The 13,062-nt window shown below is 45.4% G+C and overlaps 1 protein-coding gene across 2 annotated transcripts in view; it reads right to left on the minus strand.

Annotated features, from left to right (window-relative positions):
* IGF2BP3 (insulin like growth factor 2 mRNA binding protein 3) overlaps positions 1–12,846 on the minus strand; it is a 145,524-nt gene extending 132,678 nt beyond the window's left edge. For both annotated transcript variants that reach the window (XM_059933996.1, XM_059933995.1), the window contains exons 1-2: positions 12,388–12,846; positions 10,955–11,015 (exon numbers count right to left, since the gene is read on the minus strand). In XM_059933996.1, coding sequence (XP_059789979.1) covers positions 10,955–11,015; positions 12,388–12,562 — 236 coding nt within the window. In that variant the 5' untranslated portion in view covers positions 12,563–12,846. The remainder of the gene's footprint in view (positions 1–10,954; positions 11,016–12,387) is intronic.
* Between the last annotated feature and the right edge of the window lie 216 nt (positions 12,847–13,062).

A 13,062-nucleotide genomic window follows, 5' to 3' on the forward strand; every position in this document is an offset into this window, starting at 1 on the left:
TAAATAAATTAATTAATTAATTAATTTAAAAAAAAAAGATCCAAAATTCAAGGTGGTAAGTATAAGAGAACATAAACCTCAGGTATTCGAACTTTAAGTTTTCAGAATTTAATCTTTATAGCTTTGACTTAATTTTTACATGCAAGGGACACAAATGAATCGGGACCTAAACTTGTCAGAGTCAGCAGAACATCCATGGTAGAAAGAATAAGGCTGTTCCTAGAATGATACAGTCCTCCATGCTTGAAAAGACCGTTTTACGGGCTTCTATGGTGGCACAGTGGTTAAGAATCCACCTGCCAATGCAGGCAACATGGGTTCAAGCCCTGGTCCAGGAAGATTCCACATGCCGTGGAGCAACTAAGCCCGTGCGCCACAACTACTGAGCCTGCGCTCTAGAGCCCGTGAGCCACAACTACTGAAGCCCATGAGCCTACAGCCCGTGCTCCACAAAGAGAGAAGCCACTGCAATGAGAAGCCCGTGCACCACAACGAAGAGTATCCCCCAATCACCACAACTAGCGAAAGCCCACGTGCAGCAATGGAGACCCAACACAGCCAAAAATAAATTAATTAATTAATTAAATTTTTTTTTAAAAAAAGAAAGAAAGAAAAGACAGTTTTTAATCAAACTGTCTCACTGCACAATTCACTGAAAACAGCTCCTTGGTTGTCAAACTATGACTAACCATGTCAATAAGTAAACTTATGTTTTGGGCAGAGCACTTCCAAATTTAAATGTGCATGTCTGTTGACATAGCAATTTTCAGTCTAAGAATTCACCTTATAGAAATATCCAACCAAGCTTCCCTGGTGGTGCAGTGGTTAAGAATACACCTGCCAATGCAGGTGACATGGGTTCAAGTCCTGGTCCGGGAAGATCCCACGTGCCACGGAGCAAATAAGCCCGTGCGCCGCAACTGAGCCTGTGCTCTAGAGCCCATGTGCCACAACTACTGAAGTCCACGCAACTACTGAAGCCCGCGCCACAACTACCAAAGCCCACGCGCCTAGAGCCCGTGCTCTGCAACAAGAGAAGCCACTGCAATGAGAAGCCTGCGCACAGCAACGAAGAGCAGCCCCCGCTCGCCACAACTAGAGAAAGCCCGCACATAGCAACAAAGACCCAACTCAGCCAAAAATAAATAAATACATAAATACATTTATTAAAAAATATATATATATATCCAACCAAGAGTCCTATGACATACATATACTTATGCTCCACTGAAATCACTATGAAAAGAACATTTAAATTGTTGCAACTATTTATATTGTTGCAATGCAACTTGGTTTAAGGAGAGTGAACTATTTGTACCTACACTGAAGATTCTTCAGGATACATTATTTAGTAAAAGCACAAAAAATAAACAGTATGATTTGATTATTAAATTAAAAAGTGTGGATACATGCACAGAAAAATTTCTGAAAAATAATATACCAAGTTACCAGCTATAAGACATGGGAAATACATGGGGATAGGGAGGATTAAAGAACAAATATTTTCACAATTCATGTGTTTTGAATTAATTTACATGCATACATTTGTTAAGAATTCATCAAGATGTTTTATTTAATATTCATATACTCTATTGTACCTAGGTTATACCTTAATTTTTTTTTTAAAGTAATAAATACTCAATGAAGATAGAAACAAAAAGACACCACCCAAAGATTTCTACTTTTATGAGCCCATATCCCAAACAGAACAAAAATTTTTCATATTTCTGTTATCACCACCAAATATAATATACATCCAGCCTTCACATTTGAATCTCAAGAGGAAAAAATATAACAGCTGCCATGGGAGTGACTACTGGGTGATGCTGTATTGATGCTTTATATACACATCCCCAGGATCCTGAGGCATCCTTTCCATTCTAACCTCCCAAATTTGATTTCCTCATCCTTAAACATTTATCATCATGAATTCAGAAAGTAGAGTTGGGATTCAAACCCAGATGTAACATTCTTCTGGCTACACCCTTCAGTTCAACAAGAGCACATGAGGCAAGCGTCAGGGCTCCTCATCAAGATGTTTCAGTACGATTTCCCCCTCCTACTCTCTCCCAGTCCTTAATATCCCAAGCTTAAGAGACTTCTTTCCGCGAGGCAGGATCCTACTAAACTTGGTAACAAGGCGGGACGACCAGGCACCATGGACTCCACACAGGACACCTCTACCTCTTTTGCCATCTAAAACACATGCTGTGAATCACAATCACCTGCCTGGGATAAAGCCATGGCATCTACCTCCTCATGCCCTCTGTTCTAGACTCATATCTCCTTAGGCCCCCTCCAACTTCCCTGCAATTCATTTATACTAAGATGAAGCTGCTTAACAAAGCAAAACAAAAAAACAAAAAAACCTTCAAGGAAAAAGTAGTCTCATTTTCTGTCTTAAAACAGGATGTCCGGATATTTTTATTCTGCAGTAAGCCCCGGATTCCAGACTACTTGTACCTGTCTTTTCCCTGCAGGAAGACAATAAATCAACCCTTCAAAGAAGCCAAACAAGATTTCTTTTTTCTTCAGAGAAAGCAAGAAACAGGACATCTCTGCTCCGACTTGCCACTGCAAACAAGATCAGGCTGCTGTGTAAGCTACTTTTTGAGGATTTGACAACTTTAAATGGGAGAAATGAAGACAGGGCAGAGTCACAGGACCTGGAAATGGGTTCCACTAATCACCTGCAGCGCCATGGGCAAGTCACTTCTTCTCCCAGGGCTTTACGGAAAATCCTTTGGTAAAGCAACTAATACCATTTTTAAAAAACCCTATTGTGCTATCTCATTTTTATTAGTTTTCTCTCTTAAAATAGTAGGTGTTTAACACATTCTGAAAGTAGCATTTTATTAATCAAAGGACTTGCATAGACAAAGAAAGTCTTAAAAGAGTTATTCAGACCAAGTCACCTGCCTCAAAATCAAGTGCTCTAACATATCACCTTGTTTTGGTGACTCCTGTGGCCAAAGACAGTATTCATAATTTGAGAAGGAGGCTACTTTACCAAGGACCAGATTTTTTAATATGCAAAAATGAGAGAATTTAGGGCACTTCAAGGGTTTCTTATATTTCTTATAACTTAAATTTTATGAATAAAATGGACAGAATGCTTTATTCAAGTATACTAAAATAACAAAGTGATTAAAGTATTTTAAACCTCGCCCATAATATTCAAAAATATTGTGGCCATTAGTGTCAGCCTTTGCTTGTCTTTAATCAAGTATTTAGACAAGCACATAGAAGCACTGGACTTTGCACTGTTTTGGAACCAAATATGTACTAATAAAAAGCAGAATGGGTTGTCCACGGGAAAGTGAGCTCACAGTCACCAGAAGTGTCAAAACAGACGCCAGAGTGTAGGTCAACTGTTACCAACAAGTCTTGCCCACTGAACAAGAGGAGGATCTACTAACCTTAGGAGCTGCTTCCATCTCTAGCAACTTAAAAATAGAACATACTTATAGATGTTTCTGGAACATAAAAAAAAAAAAAATGAACTAAAAGCCTAATAAATGAATCCTGGAAGAAAGGCTGTATTCCAGGTTGCTCCAAAATTTGTAAATCGCTCTCCATTTATTTACAGCACAGCCAGAAGGCTGAGACTTAACACCACTCCCACTCACTTTTTCATCCATCTAAAGCACAAACTCTCAGTGATACGCTACACAGTTGATTACTTTCCTTCTCCACAGGCTTTCTTCACTTCTCTCTCAGAAACAGTTCGCTGTGCTTGACTTCCGCTAATCACTGGCCTCCTTCACTCTCCTCTGCTGGTCCCTCCTTCCTCCTAGAGCTCCAGGCTCAGTTCCTTGATGATCTTGTCCAATTCCATGATGTCAATACCACAAGCTAATGAAGCCTCGAATGCTCACCTCCGCTTCCTACCTTCTCCTGGGCTCCAGACCAATATATCCAACTACCTACTTGACTTCCTCATTTAAATTTCTAATAAGCATTAGAAACAAAATATGCCAAAAGTAAAGCTCCTGACTTCCACCCAAGAACCTGTTTGTCTCACAATACTCTCCATTTTGGTCAATGGCACCACCTTCCAACCAGTTGTTCTGGTCAAAAAATCTTGTCATCCTTTCCTCTTCTCACACCTCTCATCCAATCCGTCAGCAAACCCTATTAGCTGTTCCGTAGAAATAAACAGAGACTGACCACTACTCGTTACCTCAAAAGTTAACACCATCCTCTTACCAGCATATTACAAGGGGACTGGCTCCCCATTTCTAGTGCTAAATGCTATTTTCAGGTATTTTATGTTCTAAGCATTTTCAAGCCTAAATGCTCCCCTCCTCCAGTTTGTGGAAATCTACAAAGATGACCACCATCAATTCCTCCTCTGTGTACATGCATGCCACTCCACCATCAAGAGAGAGAAGCTATTTCCACACCCCCCTTGAACCTGTCCTGGCCTCGTGGCCTGCCTTTATCAATAGAATGGGATTAAAAGCAACAATGTGCCAATTCTGCACCTAGCCCTTAAGAGGCCCAGCAGCTTCTGATTTCACTTGGGGTAGCCAGCCAGGGGCCACTACTGAGTGATGAGACACAGAGTAGAGAAAGATGACCTGGATAAGCACCAAGAGGCCAGACATGTGAGTGAAGTCTTCTTGGACCTTTGAGCCCAGCTTAGTAAATGACCCAAAATGATACCACGTGGAACAGAACTAACCACCTAACAGACCCATATGACCATAGGAAAAAGTAAGTCGCTGTTGTTTCGAGGCACCAATTTTCAGGGTGCTGCGACAGAGAACTGAAACACCATGATCACAATGGAATCAACATCCTAAACAACTAAGTGATAGTGGCCGATATTCTAAGGACTCAGGCCTCTTTCAGCTTAGAGTTCCACTAGATTTTAACAGCATTTTTTTTTTTTCATTTCAAAGTTTGGTTTGAGGAAACAATAATTCCATAATTTCAAACCTTTTCCTAATCAAGTTAAATGGCCTCAGCATAATTCTCTCAAACACATAATTTATGTACTATGGACTCCCCTTCAGGGCAACAAAATTCCTATACTATATTGATATTTATAGCTGTGTTTATTTACCAAATACTTACCAAACAGCAATTTCAGACCACGATAAATCTTAATAGAACACTGAAAACTGTTTGCAACCAGCTTTCAAGCAAAACTCTGTAGTCAAAGCCCATTTGTAAACATCAGATTTATGGGGAGGAGATCCTAAGTAAACATGCCAATCCAGGGACTTCCCTGGCAGTCCAACGGTTAAGACTTCACACTTCCAATGCAGGGGGCACGGGTTCAATCCCTGGTCGGGGAACTAAGATCCCACATGCCACGTGGCCAAAACAAAAACAAAAACAAAAACCAAACAAACAACAACCAAAAATTCTACGCCTGTGGTGACAGTTACACAACTCTGTAAATATACCAAAAATCATTGAATTGCACAAGTAAAGCAAGTGAATTGTATGGTATGTAAATTATAACTCAATAAAAATTTTTAAAAATAAAAATGCCAATCCTATCCCTTGGTCACTGCTCCCACACTGCCACCTCCTGTCTTATGACTCTAGAAGCTTGAATCAGAGTCAACAGTTGATAAAGGAAACTCAACTAAGAATAGCACAGACTCTCTCCTTCCTCCCAGACGAAACCAACCACCAGCGTTACTGAATGGATAATTCACACTTTTCAAAATTAGTTACTGCTAGAAAAGTTGCTGTCTGAATGCTGCTAAACACTATTAAAATGGAGTTGCTTCAAAATATATATCAAGGTGGCTCAACAGCTTCACTTTAATACAAAATCCCAGACCTATAACAACACATGAACTACAGTAGTGTGGCTCACAAAAGCATTTCAAAGTATGGCAAAGATCATGTCCCTCTTGCTGACTGCCCAAAAGAGGTACACGTGCAAAAGCAACTGAACTACCATACTACAGAAGAGAAATACAAGTCAAGTTCCTTACAGGGAAAAGCCCAGCTCTCTGCAATTCCAAAATATATTTTTAAACCTTAGCTGGTAACTCATTTATTTCAAGCAGAATGCAAAACTCAGAACAAAATATGCCTCCTGTTAGTTTATTATAATGGCATTTGGCGTGAACAGAGAATGTAAGTCATCACACAAATCAAAAGGAAACCAGAAACAGAAGCCAAGATTCTCAGTTCCCACTGGCTCCAGGCACATGTCACGTTTTCATAACGTCTTCCTTGTTATCATAGACAGCCACACAGAAGCTACTTATCAACATTTTTTTTTAATTCTAATAAAGTGAGAAAGAAAAGTAAGAAATCTTTTAAACTTTCTCAAACCGTACTGAGAAAACAACGTGAAATCAAGAAAAATCTCATTGGCTACAACCACTTAAGCAGTCATGCATTACTGATCTTAAACCGAGCACTGCAAAGATAACCTTGCCTATGATTCTTTACCAGCCGTGAAAGTTTCCTAACATTCAGAATCTCAGGGCTATGCGTGTTTGAGAAATTCCCCTAATTCACAAGATTCACCTGTACCACCACTGATAAACCAGGGGCATACCTGTTAAAATATTTAGCATTAAAAGCAGCTTCTGTCCTGAGACAACAGGGTCTTATGCCCTGGCTAATGGGCACATGGCTAGTCATGGCACCATCCTATTCTATACTTAACAGCTTTTAAAAGACAGCACTAGCTTTTAAATGGCCATTTAAAGTAAGATATATTTAAAACCACAGTAATTTTTATACATGCTCTACCCCATTTATATGCTAAACATAAGATTCTAATACGGAAATAAGCTGTTCATTTTATTTCCTTTTTTTTTTTTTTTTTTAATTTTAAGGAAGCAAGAAACAAAGACATTTGAGCTTAGGCACCACAGTCTGTTTTAACGGATCCTTCCTGGAAAAATATTAACTATGATATCCCACTATTTTTTCTCTTTCATTCAAATATGTTTTGGCTACATACAATTCTAATCAAGGCCAAGAGCTAAATCATGAGAAAGTTTAAGCTAGAAAAAGCTGGAAAATACACAAATTTTCATAATTTAAAAAAGTAATGGAAAACGAATTAAACCACCATCCGCTCAGTTCCCCAGTGTCAGCAACTTTCCTGTTACCCCTCCCATGCCCAAGAGCCCACAACATAACAAAAAGGAAATCGGTGCTATTTACAAAATCATATAGGGGCACACACAAGGTTCCCCAAGATACCAGTGACTCTTCCAACCAAAGTCAGCTACCGTCTTCCAAAGTAAAAACAATTTTCACACCCACCCTCACCCCCAAGGAGGGAGGGAAATTCTTTTTAAAGCTTATACCTCCAGAGTGAAGCCAAGTCTTCATGTGCTGTGTCTTTTATATCTGTAACAAAAAGTACAACACTATCACTGGTACTCAGTGCAATCTTCTCTTCATTCTGGATGCAGGGGACCTCAAACTCTGTGAAGCACTGCTATAATCTTCCCCAACTGGGGGGTATCTGAATGCAGAAAAGCAACATTCCTTCCACATTCCCTTGTGACTTCGGTAATCATGAGCTAAGCTTGGTCTGAACCAAACTCAACAATGCCCCTTCCTGAAATGGTCCCACCCAGCTCTGCTCCCCGTCAGAGGTGGGCCATCCTACCACGCATCAAATCACCCCCTGGGCCTGCTCCCCTGTTTAGCTGCTGCAAGCCCATTGATCCATCTCAGAGTGCTGCCATAAGCATTCTTCAGCACCGGGCTCCCAACATGCCTTGCACAGCAGGTATAAAGGTCACTGCTGCATATGTGGGTATGCCTGCCTCAGGTGCCCACATGATGATGGGATGGAATGCAATGACTGCTAAGCACAAAGAACTCCACCCAGAAGTCCAGCAGGCTCACTGGCAAGGACTGGTCCGCGGCATTCAATTCACTGTCACCAGTACCACCTCTTGACCCTCCTATAGGTGCTGGGCATGTGGATCACCAAGGTGCCTTCTCTGCCCTCTCCCAAAGCCTATTCAGACAGTGGAACAGTCCCGATAAGGAAAACTACAACACAGTTCCAAGGTTCAGTTAGAACAAAATTGTAACACAGATTTCCAGCAAATCTCCCCGGGTAGGGCTTCCCCAGTAGCGCAGTAGATAAGAATCTGCCTGCCAATGCAGGGGACAAAGGTTCGATCCCTGGTCCGGGAAGATTCCACATGCCGCGGAGCAACTAAGCCCGTTCACCACAATTACTGAGCCTGCGCTCTAGAGCCCTCGAGCCACAACTACTGAGCCCGCATGCCTAGAGTCCATGCTCCGCAACAAGAGAAGCCAACGCAATGAGAAGCCCGCGCACCGCAACGAAGAGAAGCCCGCGTGCAGCAACGAAGACCCAACACAGCCAAAAATAAATAAATGAAATAAAAATTAAAATTAAAAATTTTTTTTAAAAATCCCTGGGCAGAGAAAGCAAGCTCTATTGTTGTTTTTAGCCATTTCTGTACAAGCAAAGGACTTACTTGATTGCTTTCTAAATCAGTTAAAAAAAAAAAAAGTTGTCTCCAATGTACTCACTCTTATTTGCTAGTAAGACAATATCATTCAAAATCCTCAGCATTTTAATGCTAATGAAAATCAGCTACAAAATTTAATCTACATTGTTAATAAACTGAAGAAGTTTCCATTGATAAATACTTTCTGCCACTGGTAACATTTTACTTTATGTGATTTCCTAAGCAGCAACTCCTGTTTGTCATAAAGTAACAAGTAAACTAAGTATGTTTTTAGGTTGGGCAAAAGCCTTTAATAATAAAACAGGCAGTCTATTAACCAGACAATGTTTTTAATTCCCTACACATGGGGGACAAATTCACACCAGCCTGGAGAAGGAAAATCAGGAGAGTAAGGCAAAGTTATTGCATTTACACACAGGTCAAGACATTTAATGTTTAAATTTAGAAACTCTCAAATGTTAAAATGCCTGTCCTTCAACACAACCATCTGCCTATTTCTTATTCAACATCTGAAGAAAATTAAGATACAGTGGCTAAACATGAAACCAATTAGAATTTGAAGAATGTGCTTACATTTTTTTCCAGTAGGTAAACAATTCAGACTATGCCTTTAACCTTTTTTTAAGGAGCTATGACTTCTCCCCCAATTTTTCAATCGTTTATTAAACTGAGATCAATTTAGATAGTCTTCAGTACACATTCTATTGTTTTAGCTTTTAAAAGAGAATTCCATTCTGCTATATAAAATAACTTGACCCCTACCAAAATTCCCAACTAGAACTAAATCTGGCCACGCCAAATCCCTTTCCAACTATCCTGATGAAAATTAAGCACATGGAGAAGAGAAATCCACAAAAATCCAAACAGGCTCGCCAACAAAAACACAATTTGTGAAAGTGCTTTACCTGGAAGGGAGCTCAATCTAAAAATAGGCATAGGGACTTCCCTGGTGGCACAGTGATTACGAATCGGCCTGCCAATGCAGGAGACACAGGTTCGATCCCTAGTCCGGGAAGATCCCACATGCCGCGGAGCAACTAAGCCCGTGCGCCACAGCTACTGAGCCTGCGCTCTAGAGCCCGCGAACCACGAGCCACAACTACCGAAGCCCAGGCGCCTAGAGCCTGTGCTCCGCAACAAGACAAGCCACGGCAATGAGAAGCCCGCTCGCCGCAACCAGAGAAAGCCTGCGTGAAGCAGCGAAGACCCAACACAGCCAAAAATTAATTAATTAATTAATTGATTTTAAAAAGAAACTAAAAAAAAAACCACCCTTTAAAATAAAGTAAAATAATTTAAAAATAAATTTAAAAAATAAAAATAGGCATAGGATGACCTATTAGGTAGGCATCTCTCCCAGCCAAGCACCAGGCAAATGCACAGCAAACCCTTTCCACCCTCCAGCATACACACCCTCACCAATATCTAACCAGACGCTCTGGCTGCCCTAGTTTAAATTAACTTCCAGCTTACTACTTGGCCCAGGTTGGGAGTGGGGGATGGGAGGGGGGAAAGGAAGAAACCCTAACCCCACCTTGCAAAGCCCAGCAACGCATAAGCCAACACCAGCACCACCGGGAGGAAGCAGAGCCTTTCAAGTCAGTGCTACAGAGCCGGGATCTGGCCTGCTCTGGAGAAGGGAGCCATTTCTCCAAAATACTTCAGAGATTAAAACACAATCTCCAAACATTCTGTAAACTGACACACTACACATGCTTTCCGAAAAGTGCAACCCCCCTTGTTTAAGTAGCAAAAATCTTCAGTCTTCTTCATCTCTTGGTGGTTATCTGTAAGCAATATTTTTTAAATGGGGGCGGGGGTGGGGGGAGTAGGGGGAAGGCCTGGAGACAAAGGCGGGTTTGCAGAAAGCTGTCTTACTCTGCAGTGACTGAAAGGCGCTTCTGGGCAGGAGAAGCCCAGACGTTCACTCACGTGTTCCAATCCCGGCGGGCGAGCTACCAGGGTAAAGGCAAATTCCTCTCCTCTCAGATGTGCGGACGGCCTCCCAGGCCTCTCAGACTCTTCGCCGCCAACTCGGGACAGAGAAGGAAAGGCACGCCACACCCGCGCGTGTCTGCAGCTGCTTTCGCCTATCCTGCACTTTCAGGTGGGGGGCGGCGGGCTGGAGCGGTCACCCATTGCTTCCTAATTCCCACAGATGCCCAGAAACTGCCCTTTGAGACTTTGATTTCCTGTTGCAGCAACTTGACCTACTCTGCCGGAGAACATGTAGCTGTGAGAGCTTCCTTAAGCGACTTTATACCAGTAACAATAATCCAGTGGCAGGGGCCACAGACAAGTCGTCTATTCCTTCACAGCAGTACCAACACACACTCACACTCACACCCACTAACCTGCCAGAAACTTAAAAGGCAAAAGACGGGAAACGCCAAGTCATACAGCAACCCAATAACAGTAAGAGGAAAAGTTGTTTTCAGCTGTGTTGAGTCTCTCCTCCCAATGGTTGAGAACAGAATCAATGAGAACATAATAAGTAAGCTCACCTTTGCCTTTTGGGGACCGAGTGCTCAACTTCTATGAGTTTCCCGTGCAGTTCCACTTTACCTGCGGACACACAAGAGGTGGAGGGGCAGTTGGCCCGGTTTAGCGGCTCTCTGGGCCCGAAGGACCCGCACAGCCTAAGCAGCGACACGAGTGGACTCCTGAGACCCCGAAAGGCACCCGGACGTGGCTCAAAGCCGAGAGAGAAACCGGCCCCGCGCGGGTGGGAAGCTGAGCCCCTGGAGGCTGCGTGTGTGTAACTTACAGATGGGTGGGAAGGGGGATCAATTGGCTGACCCACTACTTGGGGAACACTCTACCCGCCCCCCCCCCAAGTCCGCTTCCCCAGAGACTCCAGAAGACAAGTTCGGGGGAAGGGGCTACGTGGTCTTTCTTCAGGAGGGGGCGCCCAGGCCCTTCTCCCGGGTTCAAGCCCAGGCCCGCCGGGAACTGGCAGTGAGCGGCGGGAAAGGCTCGAGGACCGCAGGGCAGGCGCGGCAAGAGCGAACGTCCAGAGGCGCAGCTCAGCACGGACTGCACAGCGCGCGAGGGACGGCGCGCCACCCGCCACCCCGAAAGGCATGTGGCTCGGAGTGGGACCTGAACACAGCCTTGCCCCGGGCGTCCCCCCCCCCGCGCGCCTCCCCGCCACGCACGGCCCCCCGCCCTCGCCGAGCGCTCCCCACCAGTCCCGGAGGCCGCGGCCCGAAGCCTGGCAGCCCAGCGCCACAGCGGGACTCGCTCCGAGGCGACCCCTGGTCGCCCGCGCCCACCTGCCCCTCTAGCTCGTTGTACGCGGGAAGGTCGAGCAAATAACCCGGGTCGCCCTCGCCCGCCTCCCGCAAGGTTGAGGGGAAGCGCGGGGCCGCCCGTGCTAGGCACCACCCGCGGCCTCGCTCGGCAGCCGGGTCAAGGCCACTTGGAGTTCTCCCGCGACCGGGGTCTGGGGCGGGAGGGGAGGCAGCGAATCCAACACCACAAATAACCGGCAGGGAGAGGAAGGAAGGAGCGAGAAACAGGCGTTCGCTCTCGGCCCCCAAGCAAGGCCCGGCGTGCCGGAGCCTGGAGCACGCGCCTGGGCCCGGGCGGGGCGCGGGGCGAGCACCCCCCTCCTCCAGCCCCGCTCCCAGGCGCCACACAGTCCCCCCCGCCTCCCCCTCCGAGCCCGCGCCGGGGCTTTCTTGACAGCGCGTTCGCTCTCAGCCCTCAAAGCCCGGCGGGGGAGGGGAGCCGCGGGGGCCGGGTAGGCGCCCGGGCTGGGAGAAGGGCCCCGACCCACGCGTGCAGGCGCCCGGGCCTCGTCCCCTCTCCCCCGCCCGCCCAGGCCGGGGCCCTGTGTGGACAACCCCGTGTCAGCCGCGGCCCGACCCCGGCAGGCCCGGGCAAGCGGCGCGGGGCTGGGCAGGCGTCCCGGCGGAGCCCGGCCGGGGCCCACCTGAAAGCGCTTCGATGGCCTTGAGGGCCCAGCTCTCGTCCGGACAGTCCACAAACGCGTAGCCAGTCTTCACCAGGAAGGGTCCCGACACCGGGATCTTGGCGTCCTTGAAGATACTTTCCAGGTCCGAGGGGACGGCGTTCTCGCTGAGGTTTCCGATATACAGTTTGTTCATTGTGAAGAGCGGTTGTTTAAAAAAATTAAGAGAAAAACGAAAAATTAAAACCACCCACAGCGATGGATGGATCCGGCGGGTTTTGTTCCCCTCCTCTTCTCGCCGTTAAAATACACAGACACACTAAGAACCAAGGACAAGAACGAGGAGCGAAAAATCAGATCCGAGGGTTTGTTTTTCCTTTTCTAGGTATTAAAAAAAAAGAAGAAAAGAAAAAGCCTTGCTACAACCCAAACGCATCAACGAGTCTTCCTAACTCGGAGGAGGAGGCGGGATTAGCGAGAAAAAGGAGGAGAGGAGGGGGGGGGGGGAAACTACTTTTTGTCTCTTACTCCCCAACCCCTCTGGCATCGGCCAGCGGACTGTGAAAATATCACACTACGTGAGGGCAGGCGCCGCCTCCCCATAAAAAACCCAGAAGGGTGACTGGCAGGGGGGAGGGGAGAAGGGGTGGAGGGAGGAAGGCGCAGGAGGCGGAAAAAATCCGCTCCGAGTGTCCG

The sequence above is a fragment of the Balaenoptera ricei genome, chromosome 9 (assembly GCF_028023285.1).
Source record: "Balaenoptera ricei isolate mBalRic1 chromosome 9, mBalRic1.hap2, whole genome shotgun sequence".
In the NCBI taxonomy this organism is placed as follows: domain Eukaryota; kingdom Metazoa; phylum Chordata; class Mammalia; order Artiodactyla; family Balaenopteridae; genus Balaenoptera; species Balaenoptera ricei.